General features: G+C 43.9%; 1 protein-coding gene across 2 annotated transcripts in view; it reads left to right on the forward strand.

The window, feature by feature from the left end:
* Window positions 1-25,787, forward strand: part of SEPTIN2 (septin 2) — a 33,526-nt gene that overhangs the window by 1,968 nt on the left and 5,771 nt on the right. Inside the window, exons 2-9 of one of the 2 annotated variants that reach the window (XM_072618812.1) lie at window positions 11,931-11,959; window positions 14,481-14,601; window positions 17,957-18,043; window positions 18,907-19,030; window positions 19,837-19,971; window positions 20,131-20,248; window positions 25,011-25,112; window positions 25,307-25,452. In XM_072618812.1, coding sequence (XP_072474913.1) covers window positions 11,951-11,959; window positions 14,481-14,601; window positions 17,957-18,043; window positions 18,907-19,030; window positions 19,837-19,971; window positions 20,131-20,248; window positions 25,011-25,112; window positions 25,307-25,452 — 842 coding nt within the window. In that variant the 5' untranslated portion in view covers window positions 11,931-11,950. Of the gene's footprint in view, window positions 1-11,930; window positions 11,960-14,480; window positions 14,602-16,113; window positions 16,355-17,956; window positions 18,044-18,906; window positions 19,031-19,836; window positions 19,972-20,130; window positions 20,249-25,010; window positions 25,113-25,306; window positions 25,453-25,787 lie in introns of those variants that run through there. The other variant, XM_072618813.1, reaches the window with a different exon arrangement.

A 25,787-nucleotide genomic window follows, 5' to 3' on the forward strand; every position in this document is an offset into this window, starting at 1 on the left:
AGGGGTCTGAGGCTGTCAGAGAATTAAGATACGGGTCAGGAAGTGAGGCCAGTGGGTAGGGGTAATGGCCTGGCTTAACCAAATGAGGTGGAAAGGGGGCAGCTTTGCAGAGTAAGTAGGAATGCTTGGTTTAGGAGTGGAGGAAGGATGAAAGGACAGGAGTTTGTGTTCAGACAGTTTTCAGAGTTCTGAATACGGGAAGGTAGAATGATTATTGGTGATGGTCAGATCAAAGTTATAACCTCTGTGGTTGTGGCAGAAGTCATGATGAATTTGGAGGTTAAAGGTTCAAAGGGACACCACCACATCTATTGAAGTCCCCAAGTGTAAGGCCAGACAGTGGTTTGAAGAGTACTGTGAACCAGCTAGTGAACTTGGGGATGGGGGAGAAATGACCAGTATTTGAATTTATAAAAATGGATGGGGTGAGCCTCAAAGTAGAATGGAATTCTGAAGGCAGAGACGCAGCCATTAGCTTTCTGGATCAAGCAATGTACCACATCCTTTCTTTTTCTATTTTGCTAAAATTTGTCTTAAGTTCCTTATATTAAAAGGTATCAGACCCATTATCTCCTTATGTTAAGACTGACCAGCCTTAAATGACTTCCAGCCTTTTTTATTTTTGGATTTTAAGAATTTTCATGGACTCTGGGATTGAAGCTGTTATCAAAAGCTTTAGATTATTTCTTACCATAAAAAACAAAATCTTTCTGACTTGTCAGTTGGGGTTTTTTCCCTGTCACCGATCATGTAGAGGAACAATGAAGAAACAGCTACTATTGGAAGGCTTCAAAGAATTGGGTTTTTTATACAAGTGTAGAATACTGAATGTCAGTATCTAGTATTCAGGTTCTGTGTATCCTGAGCCTCTTTGGGATGGGAAGTTAGGGTAGGGATGACTGACCTTTTTAAAGTAGATTTAACACCTGAGTGTCAGAAGGGGCTATATGGATTCCTAGTCACTTCAAGTTTCCAGTCTACTGGGGATGAGTATAGTGGTCCTAAAATGGAGACAACAGTTGGGAGAGGGCGATTCTTACCCCTTCTAGGAATAATAAAAGTAGCTAGCCCTTAAAGAGCAAGGTGCTTTACATAGATCAGCTCATTGTTCTCTCACCAACCCTGTGAGGTAGGAAGTAGGGGCCTTCCAAGACTTGTTACAGAACTTCAGTTCTGTAACACAGAGATGTGGTCCCTCTTGGCTTGTGATTAGCTGTTTGCCCCGGTTCTAATCACCCTAGGCTGTCCTGTAATTGCTGATGTAAGTTCAGCAAACATGAATTAAAGGCCCTATTGTATGCACAACACTGATGTGCAAAGATGAAATCAAGCCAAGCTCTTACATCCAAATGAGATTATAGTCTGTAAAGTAGTTGAAACTTGTACATGAGTAACTATATTAGAGACTGTGATAAATGAAATGGAGATATCCAGAGTGCTATGAACAGTTCGCAGAAGAATCTTTTTCAGCTGGCCTTAAAGCTTGAAGGGAGGGAGGAATTTTGACAGGCAGAGCTGGCATGTAGTGTGGCCAGTGCAGTTTCATGGAGACTCTGTCCTGCCAGACTAACCTTGTGACAGGGCTGCTAGTGTGATCCATTGAGGCATGACTGTACAAGGGTGGAACACACAAATTTAGATTGAAGTTTTTTACAAAATTTCTCATATTTGTGAATAAAACAGATATTAGGTGATGCCGTGTCTGAGATGAAGTGAGAACTGGTTGAATGAGTGGATTTTAGGGTTGTCATCATTAAATCTATAGCCTCTGGGAGGGAGAAGGGTGTATCATGATGAGTCTGTGACCTTGTGCTTTGCAGAATTTTTACTGATAATTTGGATGGCACACTAGTTCCATCTTCAGATGACAGAAAGCTTGACAAACAGCTCTGGTGACATCCCAAAAAAGGATGGAATGAAAGAGATTAAACTCAGTAAGGGAAAATGTAGTACTGCGCACATAATTATGAACAAAGATTTCAGATATCCAGGTTGAGTGGAGTATGGCAAGACGAGTGCTTGTGAAAAGGTCAGACAGGTCTCATTTATGGCAAGCTCTCTCTGGTTCCACAGTGTGATATGACAGCCCAAAAACTCCTGATTCGACCCTCAATGTACCACTAGAGCCATGGTGCCTCTTCTCTGAACACATCTGTGGAACTCTGTACCCCTTCAGCACTACATTCTACAGAAGTCACCAGCAGGCTGGGCTGCAGCCAGAGGAGTCATAAACGTGTTGAGAGGAGTGGCTAACCGGCCATCAGAGGGTCTTTTGGAGGGACTGGGAATGAGAAAACCTCAAGAGGGCAGAAGAATAATAGTCATGGATCAGATGAGATTATGTACCCCCACAGAAAGGTCACTTATTAGCAGGACTCCCAGACCTGGTCTGCTAAGTGGGTCCCCAGGGGCAGCAGTATGAGCAGGATCTCCTGACTGAGGCAGGATCACCATGTGTAAGGAAGGCTTTACAAAGGCTTTCTCCAAGGGCCAGTTGGCTTAGATGCCCCTGAAGCTCCTGCCAGCTTGGAGAGGTGGCACAAAGAGGAGGAGAGAACATGAATTAGGTCACAGTCACTAGTGCTGTGCCTAGAACGAGGAGGATGCAAAGATGGGTGGGTGGGTGGAGATGAAGTTGGAGCCTGATGAGCTGGCAGAGGCTTAAGTGTTACTTGGTGAGCAGCAGGGATGAGAACAGAGCCCGAGGAATCCCCACGGGTAGCACTCCAGAAACTGGAGTGGGAAGGAGACAATGTAGAGATGCCCTTGAATCTGGGTTCTTGAAAGGTGAGGCTTTTCTTTGAGCTTTGTTTAGGGAACAAATGAGCCACGGTTGCGCATGCTCTGGACCACTGGAAGTCAAAATATGAACAAAACTGTCCCCAGGATCCTAGGGTCTCATCAAAGGGAAGTGTACACAAATCAACCACGAAGTACATCAAACTACGATCAGTGAAGAAGAGGAACCAGACTGTGCAAGAGGCTGTCAGGCAAATGGAGATCATAAATCAGATTCCCCCTCCCTCTGTGCTGACAGCACAGCTGTCCCCCAAACACTCCCAACCTCCCACAAGTGACTGGGAGAGTGCCCGAAGGGCAAGGATTCCTCCCCTCCCCTATGCTCAGAAGAGCCACAATGGTGGTCAAAGCCAGATCTCCTTCCTTCCTAAGACCACAGAGAAAGTTGTACTGGGGCTTGAGTGTTTTGAGGCCAACCTCAGAGCAAAAAAAGATGAGAAATCTAAGCATTTTGAACTGGGAGGAGGCAGGCAGTTTAGTTATAAGCTTTTTATTGTTGTTTTCATAAGAAAAACAGTTAAAATGTTGAGTCTAATAAAAAGGAGGAGGATATCAAAATTGAAAGGGCCCTTAGAAGCCATCTAATCCAACACATCTGAGTAAGAATTCTCTATAGTATTTAACGAGTCATTATCCAGTCTTTGCTTGAAGACTTTCATTGGGAAACCCATAACCTGGAGGTAGGCCATGGACCCCTTTGGTGATATAGTAAAGCCTGTGGACTCCTTCTCCAAATGATGTATGGTGGTTTTTGTTTGTTTTTAAATTAAATTTTATTTTTCAAACAAAGATCAGCCTTCTCTCCCTCTGCCCTATCCCTTTAAGAAAACAAGAAAAACAAAACTCCTTTTATAAATAAACATGTATAGTCAAACGAAACAAATTTTCACATTGGCCATGAGTGTGTTTATCTGTCTGTCTCAATCTGTGTATGCCATGAGTCTTATCTTTCTGTCAGGAGGTGGTGACAGGTTTCATCCTGAGTCTTCAGGTGTTGTGAGTTGTATTTGGTTGATCAGGATTCCCAGATTTTCATAGTTTTAATCAGCTGGAACCCACCTTCTTGTTTGGGCCCAAGTTACCCCATCTTAAACACACACACGTATGTTATAAAATGCATGTTCGATCAAATTTCCACATTGACTCTGTTCTAAAAATAGTTTTCTCATTCTCCATTCTGAATCCTTCACCTCTTCGAGGAGTGAATCCTGGTTGGTCATTACCACTTAAAAGAGCACAGTAATATTCCATATCATTTATATTCCATAACTTGTTTAACCATTCCCCAGTTTATGAGCACCCTGTCAGATTCCCATTCTTTGCCACCTCAAAAAGAACTATAAATGTTTTTTGTGGATCCTTAGAAATCTTTAGAATTTGTTTTGCTCTGAAGTAATTCCTCCTGTAATCTACACTCTTCATTCTCCCTGCTCACTTCTCCCCTTTCCCTTCTATTTTTCTCTCCCTCTCTTCACCTGAGGGCGCTGTGCCCATTTTGTTGGCTGAAGCTGCCTCCTCAACTTGGGGTTTACTGGCTAGATTTGTTTCTGAAAGACCAAGCCTTATTTAAATCCAGTTTACTCTTGAGCTCATAGATTAGACAACAACAGGTTCCTGCCCGCCTAGGACCGATAGTAACCATTTCTCTTTTGATCAGCAACCCTGAAGGTCTTATCCTCCTTGTTTGATTTTTTCTGTTTTTGGATTCAAGGGGCCATATCGCTTGACTCACTTCTTAAAGAGACCTCTTTACTGAATGGACCTTACCTCACTCAAAGTGAGAACCTGAACAGACCTTACTCAGCCTGAAAGGGCCAGCATCTCCCATTGCATCCTGGGTCATCTCCAGCTCTCCTGATAAATATCAGGCCACTGAAGCCAGTTGGCTCTGGTGACCTTGCGCAGCCCTTCCTCACTCAAATCCCAGTCATCTGTAAGTCATATCATCATTCCCTGATGGCATGGTCCTCTTCTAGAGCAAAGGATAAACACAACAACAATTTCACTGTTGAGTAAAGCATATGACCGTACCTAGCCCTGTGTGCGTTCTTCCTTTTTTTTGACCAGGTCAGATGAGAGTAAGGTTCACACACTCTCTTCCTCTTTGTTTATACAGATGTCTGCTTGTGCTTCCCAATTCTAACTTTCCCTGACCTTCCCCATCCTACGCCCCTCAGTGTATTCTTCTCTCCCCATCCTTCCCTTCCTCCCCATTCATTTGTCTCTTAAGATCCTGATACAGCAGAACCACTCTGTTGCCTTTTCTGATTGGGCTTCCTTTATGAGTCCTGATGATGATAGAGAAATGGAAGGATGTCACCATTTTCCTGTGTTTGAATGTAAGCAATTAAGCCTCTGGTCCTTTATCATTGTTCATTCGTATTGACATTTTTATTTTTCTCTTTACTCTCCTGTGTTTGAACTTCAAAGTTTTCTCACAGTTCTGGACTGTTCTTCCAGAATGTTTGGAAGATCTCTGTTTTGTTAAAGGTCCATTTTTTCCCTCAGTAGCAGCATAGTTGGGTAAGTTATTTTTGGCTGTGTAAGCCCATATGCTATTCCAGCCTCGCTGTTCCTTTACAGTGGTGGCTTCCAGTTTTCCTGGGGTGGTTTGTTTCAGGAGTTGACAGATTCTTCCTATTTCACTTTGCCCTCTGGGCAGTTGTAAAGATTCTTGAAACAAGATGTTTAGGTCATGGGCTCCAGGAAATCCATTATTATTAAATGTTTTCCCCTCATCAGTTGTTTTCACTATGAAATACCTAACATTTTCTTCTATTTATCAGTCTTTTGACTTTGTTTTAATAGTTCCATATTACCTCATAGAGTCACTGGTTTGTCTTTGGTTGATTCACATTTTCAGGGAGTTTGTTGTTTGGCAAGGTTTTGTCTCTCTTCTGTCATCTGTTGGCTTCCTTTCCAGTTCTTCAGTAGCTCTCGTTTCCAGGTTATTTTTCCTCAAGTACCCTAATTCCATTTATAAAAAACATTTTTAACTCCCTTAAATTGTGGCTTCATTTTTTTCCACGTATTCCGTTGAGTTTGTGCCTGAGCCACGTTTTTTGTCTGAGGCTTTGCTTGTAGATGTTTTGGGGTCATTCTTATCTTCCACACTTGTGTCTGGAGTGGCCCTGCCACCATTAACTCCGAGCTCCCTCTGGTGAGATTCTTGCTTTGTTTGCCCATTCTTTTGACTTCCTGTCAAGACTTTGCAGCACTTCTGGGGGAACTGTCTGGGCTGCCTCTTCATGCTGCTTTTGTAGGATCTCAGGAGCAGGTTCCCATCCAGGGCAGAGTCTGATAGCTGCCCCCTAATCTGAGCTCCTGACCTCGTTTTGGGTCTGAACATGAGAAGGTTCTGCTGCCGGATTTTAGCCTGTCAGCCAGTCGGGAAATTCTGCTGGCTTAGAGCACAACTGTAGGCTTCCCTTTGAACTAGGATTCCTGCCCCAGTGATTCCTCTGCAGACTGAGTTAAGCTTTGGAAGGAAGGCCTTGCTTTGCTCCTGAAATCTGAGCCATACCTGCCCACCCATGTGCTGCAACTGCTGCTCTGGCTTCTGAACTTCCTCCTTTCCTCATCCACAGCCTAGGGCTTTGCCGGTCCTGAATTCCAGGCCCCAGTAGTGGGCCACAAAGGCTTCTGATGTTTGAGGTCTTTTCTTGCCCTCTTCCTCCACGAGGGAGTGATTCACATGGCTGTTTCTGTCCCCAAACTTCCCTCTTTGCTTATTCCTCCACAGTGGCTGGACAAGGTACTTAGTGCAGCCTCTTTGGGATTTCCCATCAGAATTCTACCTGGGGGCATTTTCTAGGTCTGATTGTAGGAGCTCACTTTACTGCTTCAAGTCTAATAAATTTTGCTTCTTCACTTTCCACTACTCATTGCTTATGGTTCTGCCTTCTCTTCCATAGGACAAGGAACTTAAAGGAGTTCTCATGATGAACTAAAATCAGATTGTCACTTATAAAGATTATTTCATCCTAAAATGCCCATCTTCCACCTTTCTGACTGGGAAGGGCCCAAACCTCCATCCTCCGTTCTGCCAGCTCTGCTCCCACCTCAGCCACTTTCTCTCTCCATCTCCTATGGTGACTTCTTTCCAGAATCTTCCTTCCGAGGAAGGCACCAGACTAGCCATCCTTTGTTCTCCATCCTTCTCTTCCCCCGGAGATGTGTGTTATTGTCTTCTCCTGTTAGAATAGAATCTGTTATCTGTGGCATCTGTATCCCCAGCTCTGAGCACAGTGTCTAACAGTTAGTAAGCATTTCACAAATGCTTGCTGACTGAGTGGGAAATGTGATGGTTCTACCTCTTCTCTCTTTGGTCTGTTTATAATACTGCTGCTTAGAATGAATGTCATCAGTTATCACACAAATTGAGATTCCCAAGTGCCTAGATGCTTCTTGAGTAATTGGCATTTGAAAACAAGTTAATTCAATGAATTCTCCCTACTGTGTATCAGTCTCCCCCTTGCTCAGCTGAATCGCTTTGATTGGGAATGAACTAGTTGGCACAAAGGATGAGTGTGGAGGCTGGAAGGAAACCTGGAGAAAGATTTGAGTTCAGAGCTGACCTCAAACACTAGCTGTGTGGCTCTGGGCAAGTCACTTAACCTCTCTTTGCCTTGATTTTTCTCAACTGTAAAATGAAGTTGATAACAGCATGTACCTCACAGGGCTGTTGTGAAATTCAGTAAGATAATGTTTGTGAAAGGGGCTTGGCACAGTCCCTGGCACAAGCGTAGTAGATGCTGTGTAAATATTTTATTTCCTTCCATGCCTGACCCTCTTGAGCAACTTGTCTAAGTCCTCCCATGAATTTGTAACAGGCATCCACCCCAACATGCCAGAGACTTTCCTCACTTTCTCCTTGTTGCCAAGCCACCAGTCAGCTGTCTGGTTGTCTGCCTGTCATCTCTCAGCACATGCCCAGTCTAACTTCTCTTCCCATTGGAAGTTCTGTAGATAGCATCTTTTTATTACTGTCCTTCAAAGCATCTCCAGTCAGATTTTTGCAACCTGTTTGTACTGCCTACGCACCTCTCTGTTGTCCTCTGCTCAAAATGCATTTTTTAATTCTTTGAAGACTCTTGTATGTCATGACAAACACCAGCAACAGAATGTTGGCATTAAAAAGATGGGGCTTTGTTTCCATAGGCAGATTAGAATTGTTAATAAAGTACATTCAATAAACTAGACCGTTTCCAAAAAGGTTACCCAATGTGCTTTCCTCCTTGTAAACTCTGAATTCAATTTGTCCATCCAAATGCATGTCATAATCTGAATAATAAACATTATTTATCTACTTATACTTAGCTTTTGCAAGAGGGCAGTTAGGCTAGGCTCCTGAGTGGTCAGAGACCTCTTCCAAGGCTTGATTCAGCTAGCACAGTGTCATCAGCACATAGAGGCATCTAGAGGACCCCAGCACATGCACAGAGATGCCTTTCAGCTTGGACTCAGCTCGGAACTTCCTCCATTGTTCCTGTGTCTTCCAAGGACTCTTGAGGACTTTGATTTATTGGATGGGAGAGCTTTTTTGTAATAACAAGCTGCGTCTTATTCCAAAGTGATACAGGTGGGATCCATTGTTGCATATCACATAACCAAAACCTGCTTTTCCCTAACCCTACGTAAAGGAGGACTCATGAGGATCTTGTTTAGATGGATGAGAAGGCATGTACATTGATACTGTTTTCTTAGTCACCCCTTTTGTATTATTAATAAGGTTCAGGACTTTTTTCTCAACCCTGCCCTCCCCCCAATCATCAGTTTTTGTCATTGCTCCTGTGAGTCAGTCTATGCTCTTGTAACTGTTCACTATCTTGAAAGCTTTCCAAGTGAACACATACCTCCATTCCCCCATGCACATGGGCAGGAACTGTCTTCAGTTTTGTGTTTTTCCTCCCCAGCACTAAGCACAGCATCTGACCCACAGTGATTGTTCGTTCATAGTCCTTCAGACCCTCTCGCTCGGGCACAGCTCCCCGTGTGCTTGGTCCAGTCCACCTGCTTTTCCCTCTGCTTGTTCTCTTCTTTTTTCTATGGACACATCCAGGACCATGACATGAGGAAGAAAATCAGTTGGGTTTTGTTCAGCTTTGTTGCTCTTTTAACATTTTTCTTCTATTTGGCATTTCCATGTTTGTCCTTCAGTGCGCTTGGGATGACTTTACTTAACTGGCCCCTTGGGGAGCTTTTCTGAAACCTTTTCAAACTCTGCTGCTTCTCTGCCTTATGAGATGGCAGACCATCCTAATCCCTGAGATTTTACAAGTCATTTTATATTCTGAGGGGGCCTCACTGCTAAACAACCCTTAAGCTTGCCACAACTCTGTGCAGTAGGTACTGTTCTTATCTTCATTTTATAGAAGCCTAGGAGAAGATAATTGACTTGCCTAGGGTCACACAGCAGTAAAAGTCTGAGGTAAGATTTGATCCCAGGTCTTCCTGTCTCCAGAAGTGTCTTTATCTGGATCCTGTGCCAGATCCACCCTGTGGATCCCACCCTGCTGCCTACTAAGGAGGTCGACAGACGTTGGACACAGACATTGGTTTATAGGTTGGACGTAGATTTAACAACACCAAAGTGACTAGAAAGGAGAAAAGATTTCATTTTTAGCTGGCATTGTGAATAAACAGGTTCCCCACAAAGTCTCCCTGAGGAGGAGGGAACGAGAGGGGTGAGTGCCAGTGGTAAGATTTATTGTACCTCTTAACTCTTGTGACCTCAAGTGATCAGGTCCAGTAAGAAAGGGGCAGGACCCACAGGCCTAAAAGTAAAGATTTTGACTCGATTCGCTGCCATGTTGCCTGACCTTTTCTTGTTCCCTCCTGGAATCTGGATACCATATGGCCATGGCAGGTGCTTCCTACAGTAACTTACTTCATTGGCTCCCATGGCATTAACTACTGATCTTAAGATGTCTAGTCCAGAGCTGCTCCCTAGACTTCAGTCTCAGCTCCCCAGTTACCTAGGGGGCATTTCCGACTCCCTTTTCTGTGGGCATCTTAAACTCAGCATTTCCAAAACTGAACTCACTCATCTCTCCCTCTTCCACTTCCAGAGTGCCAAATTTCTTCCAAAGGCACCACCATACTTTGTCTCCCAGGCTCAGCATTATCCTGATCTCTTCAATCTCCCTCACCCCATATATCCAGTCAGTTGCCAAATCTTTCTGTTTCTCTCCACCCACATGGCCATTACTTTAGCCGCTGCCCTCATTACCCCTCACCTAAATTACTGCTAGCCTCTTAATTGGCCTCCCTGCCTCAAGTCTCTCACCAACCCACTTCACTTTTGACACTACCATACATGGCATCAGTGGAATTTTTTGTATGCTTAGGTCTGACCATGACATTCCCCTCCTTAGCTCCAGAGGCTTTATGTTGCCTGTAGGATCAAACATAAAGTCCTGTGTGTAGCTTTTAACCGGACCCCACCGTACTTTTGCAGCCTCTTTGTACATTCCTGGCTTCAAAAGGAGCATTCTGTGTCTGGGCAGCTGCCAGGTCCAGCATGTATCCCTCCCAGCCCTCTTGCTTTATAGAACAGTTGTATCCTTGAAGGCACAGCTGAGGCACCAAGAACGTGCGCGCACACACACACACGCGCACACACACACGGAGGGTTAGGGGATAACATAGTGGGGTGGGGTGATAAAAAGGGACAGTGGATCTAGGGAGGCAGCAGCCACAAGCAAAACAGACTTTTAAGGAAGGATAGGATCAAGAAACAGAAGAAAATAGGATGAAAGAAAGTACACAGTAATCATAACTGTGAATGGGATGAACTCATCCAAGAAAGAGAAGTACATAATAGAATGAATTAGAAACCAGAATCCAACAATATGTTGTTTACAAGAAATGCACTTGAAATCGAAAGAGAGTTAAAATGAGAGGCTTGAGCAGAGTCTCTTACGCTTCAGCTGAACTAAAAAAGGCAGGGATAGCAATCATAATCTCAGGCACAGCAAAGGTAAAAGTAGGCATGATTAAGAGAGATAATCAAGGAAACAACATTTTGCTGAAAGACACCATAGACAAAGATTTGTCCATCAGGCTTCTGATAAAGACCTCATTTCTCAAACATGTAAGGAGGTGTGAATCAAGTTTGTAAAAATAAGAGCCGTTCCACAATGGAAAATTGTCAGAAGATACAAACAGGCAACTCTCAGAAGAAGTCAAAGCTATCAATAATCACAAGAAAAAAATTCTCAAAATCACTTATAGTTAGAGAAACGCAAACCACTGTGAGGCACCACCTCAGATTGGCTGACATGATAGAAAAGAAAAAGGACAAATGCTGGAGGGAATTTTTTTTTTTTGTGGTGGCAAAGAATTGGAGATTGAGGGGATGCCTATCACCTGAGGAATGCCTGAGTAAGTTGTATGATTGTGATGGAATACTATTGTGCTGTAAAAAAATGACAAGCAGGATGGTTCTGGAAAAACCTGAGAAGGCCTGCATTAACTGATGCAAAGTGAAGTAGGTAGAGCTGGGGGGACATTGTACTCTAATCAAGACAACAAACCAAGAGAATTCCAAAGAACTCATGATGAAAAATGCTATCTACCTTCAGAGAGAGAACTTGAATCTGAGCAGATTGAAGTGTGAATTTTTTCTCACTTCCATTCATTTAGTATTTATTTATTTTTGCAGCATGACTAACTTGGAAATGTTTTGCCTGATTTCACATGTGTAATTGAGGTATTGCTTGCCTTCTGGGGGGAGGTGGAGGGAGAGAATTTGGAACTCAAAAATTTTTTTGAAGGAATATTAAAAAATAAATAATAAAAAATTTTTGAGAATGCCTGAGAAGTGCTTGATACTTCACTTTTATAGTTCCAGACTAATTTTTGTAGCTCTCTGAGGTAGGTTAGTGAAAATTGTCTCGTTTTCTGAACCTGAGGAAACAGCCTCAAAGAAGTCAGATGAGTGCCCTGGATGGCAGAGCTCTCCTGAGGATCATCTCTAGAGTTCAGAGTTGGTTCTTCTGAGTCCAGAGCCTGTGGTATTTTTGCTGTACTACACTGCCATAATTCAGTCCAGAATCTATATGAAAAGTCATGCCTTAGTAGTCCTTTCTTGTAATCCAAATGGTCATAAATTAAAATTCTTATTACAGATAACTGAACTTCACTGAAGATGTCGAAGGTAAGAGATTATCTTCACATACGTTATGGTTTAAGGGAGAAACGATGTTCAAATTGCTAGTTTTCCCGTTACGCATGTTTTTGTATGTGTTTTAAATATTACTTTATATATTTGCCTAATTGTCACTAAAAGGGGATTTGGGCTACTTTCGTGGATGATTTTTATCTTTGGTTTCTGATGAATTTTATTTCCATACATTCTGGAAGGAGACTTGAGAAAAAATAATTTTTAAAATAAATTCTGTTGCTGCCTTTACTTATAGCTCAGTGTTACTGATTCTCATTGACGTTTGCATCAAAGTGATTAGCCCCTAGTTGTTGCTTTGTGAGCTTTTTCTTGGTCCTGAGCATGTTAATACATTGATACCACATGTGAGATTTTTAAAAACTATGAACCACCAGAAATCTGCAGAGGAGAAAATATTGAATTTTTGTTTCATTTTTCTTTCTATGATAACATGTTTTCTTTAGAAAAATACCTTTTGCAGTTGAATCCAAGAGAATGGGTTGGAGTGGGGAGAGCCTTAAAGCAAGCTATTGCAGTAATCAAGGGGAGGTAATGAGGGTGGTCTCTGTGAGCGGAAAGGAAACTGCCCATCCATGAGGTGCCGTGAAGGGGAAAGGGGGCTTAGCCGTGTGTTGGATGGTGGGGAACGAGGGGGAGGATGTTGCCAAGTTGGGATAACTGGAGAGAAAGTGGTGGCACCTCAGCATGTCATGAGTTAGGAAGAGGACATAGAAGTAAAAAACAAAAGAGGTGGAGAAGCTTGGGGCCTCATGCATTCACAGTAATTGTGGGGAAAGCCCATCTGAATTTGAAATATTTTTTAATTAAGTTGCAGTTTTGTGGTGGATGATGGAAAGAGGATGATGACTTTAATTAGCATATTGGCATTCTTTAGGAGGCTATACAGTCATTTATTCAGGGGCTTTTTGTGCACTTCAGTATGGTTTAATTTAATGTAAAATTTAATTAATTTAAAATAGGCTACTGTGTCTGTAATGTGAACTCAGAAGAAATGAGTTCTGGGTCTTCAGCCAACCAAAAAGACCAGATAATTTCACCAACAGACTATTTTAGGTATCTATTTTGGCCATATTTTTCTTTTCAGACGTCTTCTCCATGTAAACTTTGATCATGGGAACATTGGAGTTTGACTGATGTTTGATTTGTTTTGTTTTTGAGAGGAAGATTCCATTTAGTTTTTTAATTAATTGTGTGTTTATAGCACAGATGGAGAGCAGACCTCTCCCTGAGATTCGAAGGCCCAGGCAGCACCTGGGAGAAGGTCTTCTGCAAGGAACAGAGTTCCTGACTGCCTAAATCTGACTTTACCCCCTGTCTTTGTTCCTCCTTCTATTTCCTACACCACACCTTACAGGTCTTCTGTGGGGCTACGCAGTAGCAATGCTTTAATTACCCTCTAGATTTCTTAGGAAGAAGAAATAGGAGGGCTTATGACCATGTAACCCAGGCTTGTTCAGAAGAACTTCTTCATTCCTGGGAGCCAAGGAAGTTCGATTGGGTGAACTTTGACCCAGAGCTGCTGTGGCCAGCTCAAGAAATCACCCTCTGAAGTTGGTTCTTATAGGCGGTTTAAGTAAAGGCACAAGTGGCACGTTTCACACACTGAATAGGGAAACAAACAGAGTGGGAATTGTAGGGGTAGATTCTAATTCGATATAAGGGGAAAACGAGAGCAGCTGGGATTTTCTGGAAGTAGACTGGGCTTCCTGCCTAATCACTTGAGTTTTTCTCTAGCAGAGCCTGGATGTCATTTGTGATGAACAGAGCTGGGTTTGATTCCTCCCAGGACACTGAGTAGCCGTGTAACTAGTGAGTCCTGTCACTTCCCTAGCTTAGGTTCCATCTCTGAGACTGCAGAAGTTACTCAGTGTTGTGAGGTTGGAGAAGATCTGAATTAGAGCTGGAAGGACCTTGGGCCCTCATCAAGGCCAGTCCCCTCTTGTTAAAGACGAAGCTGGAGCGCAGTGCTGTCCCAAGGGCACCCTGCTGGTGACAGTCAGGAGGTTCTCTCAAGCCAGCACTCCCTTGCCCTGGGCACTAACAGCCGAAGTCTTGTGAGGAACAGGATTTGAAATCGTGCCTGTGTTTCTGTTCACTAAAGACATCATTATAAAAACTGTTCTCAGAATAACATTCATGTACATCTATGCATGTGTGACTTAATTAGCATATTAATTAGATGTATTATTATATATCATGTAACATGTGACCTGTGTGTGTTACATAGACTATTAGTGTATATACACTAAATGATATTAGAGAGTGGCCCTCATTATCCATATACCCTTGACCACTCCAAGGTTTTTCCCAGCTTGTTTCTTGTTCTAACTTTGATAGTTTGTTTACACAAATGGTTTTTTAAATGATAACAGTTTAAAAAAGAAATGAAAATAATTAAAGTACGTTTGATAATTTTGTACTTTGTTACAGTTTTGTTGTCTTGATTCATTAATTGAAAGAAATGTTACTAATAACACTTTGGATTTTGTTTCAGCAACAGCCCGCTCAGTTTACAAATCCTGAAACTCCTGGCTATGTTGGATTTGCGAATCTTCCCAATCAAGTGCACCGAAAATCTGTAAAAAAAGGTTTTGAGTTCACACTCATGGTGGTTGGTAAGAAATCAGTTTGTGGCCTCTTGTGTCCTAAAATTTAGTGAAATGAGTTTGGAGTTATCAGCCTGAATCTCTCTCTTGCAGAATTGTAGTATCAGAAATGGAAATCCTATCTTGAGAAGAAAGAAAACTATTAACATGTTAGCTCCTGGTTTTGTTTTGTCTTATGAGAGGGGCAGAAGGAGGGGGAGACTAACCATAGTGTGATAGGCATTCTGTTTTAAGTTAAGCAGCTGTGGTCAGTTAGACTTCAGCAGGAGTTTTGTGTGCAACAATCAAGCATGCAAGTAGGTAGACCTGTTGTCTCATCCACTGTTGAGCTGATATTACTGCCGACCTAGAATCCCATTCTAATTTTCTCTGCGCTCTCCTCCCTCAAGAATTCTAAGTAATGGTCTAATATTGATGGGAAAATTTTTGGACCATGTCGATAATGAGTAATCATAGTAAGGTAAAAGGATTGCTTCCTCAATAGAAGGGATTTTTATTACATTTATCCTGAGTAATGATCTCAATCCAGATTCAGCATCCCTGGTGCAGGAGGCAAAACCACACACATCTTTGCCGTTTTAGTAGAGTGAGTTAATAATAGCCATAGGAAACCTGGAGGCAAGTGACTGGAATCAGGCAAGATCCGCCCTGTGGCCTCTCAGATGGTCACCTCTCTGTGACCCTGAACAGGACATTTCCCTCAATCCCTTGAGATCGTCAGTAACACCTGCAGAAGCTTTTGGACTTTTCCGAAGCATGATGCTCTAAGCAGAACGCTTTGTGAGCCTTCAGGCACCAGACAGATGGCAGATCTTGTTCATGACACTGGAAAAATAGGTGCAGAATCACAACCCATGGACTAAACCAGAACCAGTCACCCTGATGACACCACGGTCAGGTAAAAGAAAGAGGCACATCAGATCCAAGGGAGAAAGTAGGCACAGAAAACTTGAGCAAAAGAATGCTAACAAACCATCGGGGCCCAGAGATTCTTTAGGTCAAGTAGGTTGTCAGCTGGAGGCCTAATAAAAACAGCTTTGATCGATGTGGAACGAAAGATTCAGAAAGACAAGGAAAGAACAGGTGGAAGAAATGAACTTTTTTTTTTTTTTGCCTTGTTCTTTACAGGATATTAGGGAGATTATCACTGCACTTTAGTGGTCCTTAGGTCCTAAGTCAAATAGTGGTAAATGTCTTAGGCTCCAGACCAAATGATCTGTACACCCTAGGTGTGACGGTCACTGTTAGCATCTACGGGTGTTCTCAGTCAACTTGAGGGTGAAATTATGAAAATACATGTTACTGAATCATCCTGCGGTAGAATTGGCCTGTTGCTAAAAAGACCCTGTAAAGAATTAAGCTTTAACTCTGCCCTGAAGTGGCTGGGAACTGCTTTCTCTAATCTGTAATTAATGAAGAAGACTTTGTATTCCATCTCTGGAGGTTATGGTCATAAGATGGGTTTCCCTGCTTTGTCCTGACCATAGGGGCCTACAGGCTGTAGCAGAAATCTTTGGGACGGAAGATATCTCTTTCAATGAGCTCAGTCAGCGTTCTGTCCTTGGGTGGGAGGACAGGAGCATGAACCCCTCCTGGCCAGCTGCAGGGAAGAGAAAGAAGTACCAGGAGAAGAACACGCAGAGAACGGAAGGTGGCATCCTGTGCTGCTGTGACAATCTCTGTAAACCTTGTTTTCTTCTGTTGCCCAGTACTCCTTTTTAGGAAGCTGCTTAAACTTAATTTGCCCCAGGATTAGATCCGGGTGAGCTAAAAAGTTCCAAGTTTATCCTCATTCTGAGACTCTGAAGGGAGTCACAAAGGCCTCAGATGGGGCCATCTGAGTTGGTAGTGGCAGCAGTCTGGTAGGTGGGAGAGAGCGCTGCTGTGGGTGTCAGGAACAGGGCTGGAATCCTGCCCATGCCCTGTGAGATGTTGGGGAATTGGCTTTGTGTCCTGACCTTTGAACTGTGGTTTGAAACCCTAGAGAATGTTAGGAGAAGACAAGAGGAACATGACTAGTCACACTAGCCCAGTGGAGGTCTTATTGTCATTCAGGACATAATGATTCCCTGGTGCCTCCCCAGGATCAAATAGAGCCAACTCTTGGGTTTGGCATTTAAGCCAAGTATGGCTGTTTCTGTGTCAGGATTCTGTACCTCTTGGCACTACTCTGGCTTTCTCCTGAGTATACCCCAGCCCTTCAGGCACCCCTCTACTGCTTCCCACTCCTTTTCTTGGCCTGCTCCCAACCCCTAGGGCCAGGAGAAGACAGCATATTTTTTGTATGGCTACTTCCTCATCTTTACTCAGTTTTTCTTTCTTTCAAATTGACCCCATCTACTTGTCATCTTCTGTCCTGTTTCTGTTGCTGTCCAGAAAATTCTCACTCTGCCCTGTGCCTACCATAGCTGACGTTTTGTCTCCGCATCCCTACAGTGCCACTTCCCCAGAGATTTCACGCTTCACCTTATGAAGTTCTCCCACCTGGGTCTCATTTCAGTCTCCTGTCTCCCGTCGTCTTCATCCCAGCCCCAGAGGATGATCAGACCTGCCACTCCACTGCCTTCTGTCTCATAGCCGTTGTCCTCTCAAGATGCTGAGCTCCTAACTCGTGCCTGATTCTTCTGGTTCCTGGCCCTTAGTCCTCCCTCATCCTTCTCTGTCTTCAGTCTTGACCCTTTGGGTGCAAACCCATTGCTCCATGCCTTTAGCTCTGGCCTGTTGCTTGCTCAGTCATTCCCAGCCCTCCTTGATCATAAAAAGGCCTCTTCATCTGCACTGCTGGGCCTCCAACCATCCTCTCCATTTTAATCTTGTCCTTGCCCTGCTTTGTCCTCTGCCTCTGCTTCCTCAGTCTCCATTTCTTAATTCTCTTTGGTCTGACTTCTCCAAGACCTCCAGTGGCCTCTTCTAAACTGGAGAAGGGCCACCCCCTCTTAAAACTTGTCACCTTTTTCTGTCCTGGCTCTTCTCTCTTAGTGATGACCATTTCTCCATCTCTGCATTCATGGCCCCTCAGCACACCCATGCGTGCACACTTGTGTGCTCCTCCTCATGAGTTCCAAAGCCCTTTCCTCAGTCTCTTCTCATAGGTATTCTCTCCCATAACAGTGGGTAGAACCCTGGCTCACATCCCACTTCTGACACAAACTGCTGAGTTCTCATTTCCTCCAGCAGCTCTACCAAACTCTTGTTGCACATTAGAATACTATTGGCATCATTAAAGGCTTCCTGAAGATCACAGCTGAAGATATCAGTGTATGGTCTGTTTTGGAAATAAGCAAAGACTGACATTTCGTGTACATGTTAAGAGATGGCCGTGTCTTGTGTATGAAATCCTGAGTGTTCTGTGCTTGTTTTCTAGGGGAATCAGGATTGGGAAAATCCACTCTCATCAATAGCCTGTTCCTGACTGACTTGTACCCAGAACGGGTCATTCCTGGGGCAGCAGGTAACAAAAGTTCCTCCATTGTCTTAGGTGTGGGTCTGTGTGAGCGAGGGTGTTAAAAATTAGGACTTGATGAATAGTCCATGACTGCACCCTTCTCTCCTTCTGGCAGTCAGAGCTCAGGGGCCAGCTGCTGGCAGTGTCCTGACTGTGCAGACCAAGAACAGGTGCCTCAGCAAGTTGCTGGCTCCACCCAGAGGGAGCGCCTTAATATTTTCAAACTATTTCCTAGTCTTTCTTGCCTGATAGACTGCCTCTTCATCACCTCAAAAGGTTTTTGGGGTGTGTAATTAGAGGGCTGAACTCAAGCCCTGGTGCTGCCACAGGTAGGTGGCTGGTGGTGCTGTGGATAGATCCTGAGCCTGGAGTCAGAAAAGCTGGAGTTCAAATCCAGCCTCGGACACTGACTGGCTGTGTGACCCTGGACAAGTCACTTAACTACGTCTGCTTCAGTTTCTTCATCAGTAAAATGGGTAAAAAAGAAACACCGACCTCACAGAATTGTGAGAGTTAAGTGAGGCGATATCTGTAAGGTGCTCAGCACAGGGCCTGGCCCATCACAACCGCCTCGTTCAGGTCACCCTCTTCTGGGCCTCTGGTTATGAGGCAGACCTCTCAGCTCTCCAGCTCGTTCTCTCTGTTGGACAGTGCTCTAAAAGTTAAACTCTCATGCTGTTGGTAGAACTTCGGGTTTTTTTTACCTTTACAAACAGCAGATCATACCTGATTCTTACTTGTCCCTTCACAAACTCAAGAACCATTTCTTCCTTCTGTACCCTTCCTGCTGCCTACCCAGTCCCCCTGCACTCTCAGCGGGTAGGAACACCAATCATTTAATCCTCCTCCTGAAATGTATTCTTTTCTAGAAAAGATCGAAAGGACCGTGCAGATTGAGGCATCCACAGTCGAGATTGAGGAGAGAGGGGTTAAACTCAGGCTTACTGTTGTTGACACACCAGGCTACGGGGATGCAATTAACTGCCGTGACTGGTATGTGACTGCCTACCACATGTGGGACTGGGCTGCTTGAGCCAGATTCCCCCACCATCCTCATTCACAGGATCCACAGGACAGTCTGATGCCCAGTGATTGAAAATAAAAATCGAAATTACTTGTATTCATTGTCATTAATGAGCAAGTAGCTGCACAAAATGCCCATGTAACGATTATTTAAGAAGTTAAAAGATTTTAACTCTGAAGCTCAACGAATATTAAGTAAACAGAAATGTTTGTTTGAAGTGGTCTCACAACATTTACCATCCTTTTTCTCGGAGAATGTAATAAGCCAGGAGCCTCCTGGAGACACAGGTGTGCCCAACAACTGTTCACGGCACCAAGGGTGGGCTGCATTGAGCTTCTTGGAGACTGTTTCTCTTTGCTGAAGCATTCCCGTTATATATAAAAAGACTCTTAATGGACAAGTGCCCTCCCTTTCCTTTGTCACTGTACTGGGGCTTTCTGAGAATCCTGGTTCCCCGAAGCCTTCCCTTCTCCCCAGGCATCATTCCCTAGTCTCCCAACAAAAACCCTATTCTCTGTCTAGCCACAATCCAAAAGCATATCTTAATCTATAACCTACTGAAATGTTGAAAAGGGAAAGAAGGTATAAAGCAAACAGCTCAGAGTTGTGGCTGCTACATTGAATTAAATAGATTTTTACAGGTTTTCTGGGAAAGTTGGCCATCATTTGTAGCATTTTCTGAAGTGCCCCACAGCGCGTTTGGGAAGGGGAAGGTCTGTGGGGGACAGGCCCTTTTCTGGGGAGTGCAGTTTGTAAAGTCCTGTGTTGTTCTTAGCTTCAAGACAATCATCTCCTACATAGATGAGCAGTTTGAACGGTATCTGCATGATGAAAGTGGCTTGAACCGAAGGCACATCATAGATAACCGTGTGCATTGCTGCTTCTACTTTATCTCACCTTTTGGACATGGGTAGGCGCCTCTTGCTCTTTAAGTCTCTGTGTTGTGTGGTGCTTTTAGATTTGGAAAGACTTCCTGTATGTGGCTTCTTTCCTGAGAATTGCAGTAATTTGAAAACCCTTGGGCTGAGATTCTTTAAAATAACTGCTACGACCCTTCCGCTTTTTTCAGACTTAAACCTTTAGATGTAGAGTTTATGAAAGCTATACACAATAAAGTGAATATTGTGCCCGTGATCGCCAAAGCTGATACTCTGACCCTGAAGGAACGGGAACGACTAAAGAAAAGGGTGAGTCTGCATTTGCTTGACTGCTTAGTTTTTCACTGTCAGTCAAGGCCCAATCAAAAATATGTTACGCTTTGTTGTCCTCACAGCCAGACTTTGGGTGTACAGGGGCTGGCTGCCATTTATAGAAAAAGACATTTCATGCTTTTACCAGGCTGCCCAACAAAAGACACGGGCCACGAGAATATTGGCAAGACAGCTTAAGAATATTCAGAGACGTGATGAACACCAAGGCCTTTGGTGCATGAGATCCAAGAAATCTAAGGCACGGAGAGCATGTGGGCTCCTCCTGGGCTTTTCCTCTCCTTCAGCAGAATTGTGTGCACACTGGAAAGAGGAGAAGCGGGGAACCTGAGAGTATATGGGAAGCCAGGAGCAGGGAAAAAGTGGGGCATGAGCAGGAATGATGAAATGATGACGGGATGGTTAAAATGCAGGAGAAAGTGTTGGAGCAGCCCAGAGAGGGGAGTAGATACTGCCTCGCTTTTCAAAACCAGGGAGAAGTAGAATCTGGAAAGTCACCAATTAAGCTTAACTTTTGGCCTTGGCAAATTTCTAGAATCATTTGAACAGATGGTTTTGATCACTGGGATCGCTTGATGGATCCTGGTGGCCTCCTCTTCCCTTTCTATACCAGGTGAAACTGATGTTCCTTCTTTTGATTGTGTCACAGACTGAGGCATGTGGGGAAATGACCCGGGCATAGTATTTTCATGATTCCAGCCAGACCCCTGTAGCGACTGGAGCCCAAGGGGTGTTGGGGTGCCTTGTCTTTGAGCAAGTGTGCTCCATGGAAATGTAAACAGCATGTTCCTCACCTTTGAAGGTAACCCGAGTTCAGATCCTGCCTCAGACATGAAGTTGCTGTGGAACACTGGGCAAATTAGTTCATCTCCCTCAGCCTCATTTTCCTTTTCTGTAAAGTGGAATAGTGATAGCATTTACCTCTCAGAGTTGTTGCGGGTGGTATATGTAAAGACGCCTAAGCATTGTTAACTGACAGCTGTACTCAAAGAGAAACAGATCGTGGTGACTTAAAAAGCCACAAAGGAACTTGATGTGTGTTGTACTTGATTTGTTTTGTAGAGTATTTCCCAATTACACTTTAATCTGATGGGGCATTTCTCTTGGCGGGGGAGTTTGACATCTGGACAATAAACTCCTGTTCATACAGCATTTAAAAGCCCTGTTAGGTCACTAGTAGAAATCGTCTTATTTTACAGGTGAGGAAGTAGACTCTGAAAGATGGTGGTGTGCCCATGACTCCTACGTCTGGTGGCATTTGCATCCTTGTCTTTCCTGACACTGCCTCTACCCTGGTACAGGCCCTTCTCACCTCATGCCTGAATCGTTGCATTTTTGTGACCTCTTGGGGATACAGTCCTAGAAGCAATATTGCTGGGTCAGAGGGTATGAACATTTTTGTAGCCCTTTGGGCAGAGTTCCAAATTGCTCTCCAGAATGGTTGGATCAGCCCATAGCTCCACCAGCAATGAATCAGCGTTCCAGCTCTCCCACATCCTCTCCAACGTTTATCATCTTCCTGTTTTGTCACGTTAGCCAATCTGATAAGTGTGATGTGGTTCCTCAGAGTTGTTTTGATTTGCGTCTCTCTAATGAATAGTGATGTACAGCATTTTTTCATATGACTACAGGTAGCTTAAATTTCTTCCTCTGAAAACTGCCTGTTCATAATCCTTTGACTACAGTGATTTTCTTAAAGCACAAATGTGACCCTCGAACTTGCTTGCTCTCCCTCTCTCAATCTCTCTTTCTCCTCACGCTCACACACACATCTATCCAATGAATTCCATTAGCTCCCTGTTACTTCCAAGATCAAATACAAAATCCTTGCTTGGCATTGAAGGTCCCTCATAACCCAACCCCCCTTCCCTTTCCAGTCTTCTGATACCATGTACACTTCCATCCAGAGGCTGCTGCGCAAACAAGACCCTCCCTCTTAGCTCTGGCTGCCTCTGAGGCCTAGAACAATCTCCCTCTGCTCTGACCACTGACCTCCCTGGCCTCCTTTAAGTCAAAACTAGCATCCCACCTTCTGCAGGAAGCCTTCTCCAAGCTCTCTGAAGCATGGGGTCTTCCCTTGTGTCATTACTTCTTTCTTACTCTCTTTAGAGCTTACTAGTATTTACTTGTTTTCGTGTAGTCTCAGGCATTCAGCTGGAAGCTCTTTGAGGGCAGGCACAGTCTTTGCCCTTCTTTACATCTCTAGCCTTAGTACAGTGCCTAACACCTCGTAAATGTGTAATCTGTTTATTGATTAATTGAATCCAAGCCTCCTGATTCTTAGAGTCAGCACTATATCTATTACACTGTGTTGCCTCTTTGAGAACAAAGTAAAATTAAATAGGGATAATTAAATTCCTGTCTTAAAGTCAAAATCAGTTATGGAAATACCAGATGACAGGTGAGACTAGGCTTGACCATTCATGCATACTCGAGTTAACTGTAAATTCAGTACAGTAAACCCTGGCTGTTCTGAAGTTTCACCACTAAAAATATCAGATTTCTCGTGTACTTGAAGCCTTGCCAGCCTGTGATATGGTGTGTTTGGTGAAGAGGCTCAGACCACATCAAAGGAAGAAACACTATATGATCTTGGGCTGGGCCCCCTATAGAGCACAAAAGTCAGGAGACAGCCTAGAAGGGCCTCTGTCTTGAAAGGGTTGAGAAAGGGCAGAACTGGGCTTGTCAGGCCCCAAGTCCTCAAGACAGAGTGGTCAGAAAATGGTTTTTTAATTAATTTTTTAAATTAATTGATTAATTTGTTTTCGGTTTTCTACAATCACTTCCGTAAATCTTAGATTTTTCTCCCTCCCCAAGACACAATGCAATCTTATATGGGTTCTACACATACATTCTTATTAAACACATGTTCACATTAGTCATGTTGCATGGAATAATTAAAATGAATGGGAGAAACCATGAGAAAAACCAAAACAAAACACAAGAGAAAGTATTCTGCTTCATTTTTCAATCCATTTCCATAGTTCTTTCCCTGGATTTGGAAGGCATTTTGCCTCGAGAGTCCATTGGGAATTTTTTAAGCCCTTGCATTGCAATGAAGTACTAAGTCTACCAGAAAAATTCCCCGCACACTGTGGTTGTTGCTGTGTACAAAGTTCTCCTGGTTCTGCTCCTTTCACTCAGCATCAGTTCATATAAGTCCTTCCAGGTCTCTCTGAAGTCTTCCTTGTTCGTCATTTCTTATAGCACAGTAGTATTCCATTACATTCATATACCACAACTTGTTCAGCCATTTCCCAACTGATGGGCATCCCCTTGATTTCCACTTTTTGGCCACCACAAAGAGAGCTGCTACAAATATTTTTGTACATGTGGGACCCTTTCCCATTTTTATGATCTCTTTGGGATACAGCTCTAAAAGCGATATTGCTGGATCAAAGGGTATGCACATTTTTGTAGTTTTAAGTAAGTGTTTTAAACGAAGTTCCACCTTCTCTCCCTTTCCCCTAAGATAGGCATATAGACATATTTGGTACTTCACATGTGCCATACACTGTTAGGCTGGGATACTGAGGCAGTTATTGTTCTCCAGGAGTTTACCATGTAATTGGAAGAGACCTCCCCTTAAGCAGGAGTGGCCCCCTGGCTAGAGCTTCAGAGAAAGACAAGGCTTATGACAGGTGCACACAGGACTGCGTCCCAGGGGTGTTTGACTCTCCACTCTTCACTTCTTGGTGCTAGTCCCACAAAATTCCCCTTCTCTTACTTTCCTATTTCTGTTCTTGAAACCATCTGCCTTGGGAGAAGGCGGGGGGCGGGGAATGGTCAGACCTGTGCCTTGGAGAAATTCTTTGAGTAGCTGTGTGCGAATAAGACTGGAAGCAGGAAAACTTACTAGGAAACTATTCAGATTTTTCTGGTGAGAAATCATGAAGGTCTAAGCTAAGGCTATTGCTATGTGAATGAAAAGAAGGGGAAGTCAAATCTTCTAGACTCAGCAGCTGACCATATGGAGTGTGACCATGTGTGACCCTCTGAGATCCAGCTAGTGAGCTCCAAGGAAGGGTGAAAATGAGTGGGTTTGGGGAAATGGAGCAGAGTTCTTTGTACATGTGGAGTTCAGGATGCTGGTGGAACATAGAGGGACAGATGGCCTGTACGCAGGTGGTGATTTGGTGAAGGAGCCAAGGGCCATGAGAAAGGAAAGAAATCCAGGACAATGGTCAGATGAAAGCTTTTTACACTTGGGGCAGACTTATTGATATCTGGGGCCATGAGGAAGAAGATAATGAAGATGAGGGCAGGTTTGATGGATACAGCAAGCTCTGGAAGCAGGCCAGGGCTGGGGGAGATTGAGGGTAAAGGAGGGGCTGGCCTTAGGAAGAAAGGCCCCCCCTTGTGCCCAAGTGTAGTGATGGCTAGAAATGTGGAGCCATTTGGAGGTGTGGCTGGTGGAGAAGAGGAGGTTCATCACAGACAGATCCACTGTTCTTTGAAGTGGCCCCTGAATGACTATTTTGGAACAGCTACTGGTCCATCCCAGTATTCTCCCCTGGCTGCCCCAGTGATCTCCTGAAACGCACCCTCACTGTGCGTCTGCTACTCAGAGAGAAGCTCCTGTTAGCAGCTAAAGCCTTCTCAGGCTACCCTTCCTGCCTCCCTTGGCAGTCTTCTTAAGAAGCAGACAGCCTGGTTGATTAATGGAGAGGTTTTCTGCACCAGTCAAATTCAAGGTCTGTGTGCCCCTCCCCCAATTGCCCATGCTCTCCTCATTCTTCAGGTTCTGGATGAAATTGAAGAGCACGGCATTAAGATTTATCATCTGCCTGATGCAGAGTCAGATGAGGATGAGGATTTTAAGGAACAGACTAGACTTCTGAAGGTAAGAGTCGGCTGACACGGATCCTGGTGTTTGTAGCAAATTGAGAATAATCAGCAGTTACATTGGAGGACACGGAGCTGTCGGGCATTGCCCAAATCACTTCATGGTTGTAGACAGTTGTGAGCCTTTTTTTGTTTGTTGTGAAGGTTTTTTCTTTGTAATTTGTAAGGTAATTTTTCTTGTTTTTTTCACAGGCTAGTATTCCATTTTCAGTAGTAGGATCCAACCAGTTGATTGAAGCCAAAGGCAAAAAGGTTAGAGGTCGTCTCTACCCTTGGGGAGTTGTGGAAGTGGAGAATCCGGAACATAACGACTTTTTAAAACTGAGAACGATGCTGATGTAAGCCATCCCGCGGATTGTTTTGCTGCTGCCTGACAGGACGTGTCATGTTGTAATGGCTTTTTGAGGAGTCAGACCCTTTTCAGCGTAGTAATTTAATTATTGCATAAATGTCTGCTCCACTTCTTTCGGGGCGGGAGGGAGGGGTATTCTGCAGTGGGATAGTTTGGACGCAGACTTGGTCCCCATTGGCCTGTCCCATTCCCAGCCCTCCCAGCTCTGGCTTGGGGGGGTATCTTCCCTAGTTGTATAACAGCATGAAGGGCATCCCTTAGAGGAACCAGCTCTTCTGCACAGCCCACTCCCCAGCTTCACACCCAGCTCTGTTGTTTTGC

The sequence above is a fragment of the Notamacropus eugenii genome, chromosome 6, assembly GCF_028372415.1.
Source record: "Notamacropus eugenii isolate mMacEug1 chromosome 6, mMacEug1.pri_v2, whole genome shotgun sequence".
Classification (NCBI taxonomy): domain Eukaryota; kingdom Metazoa; phylum Chordata; class Mammalia; order Diprotodontia; family Macropodidae; genus Notamacropus; species Notamacropus eugenii.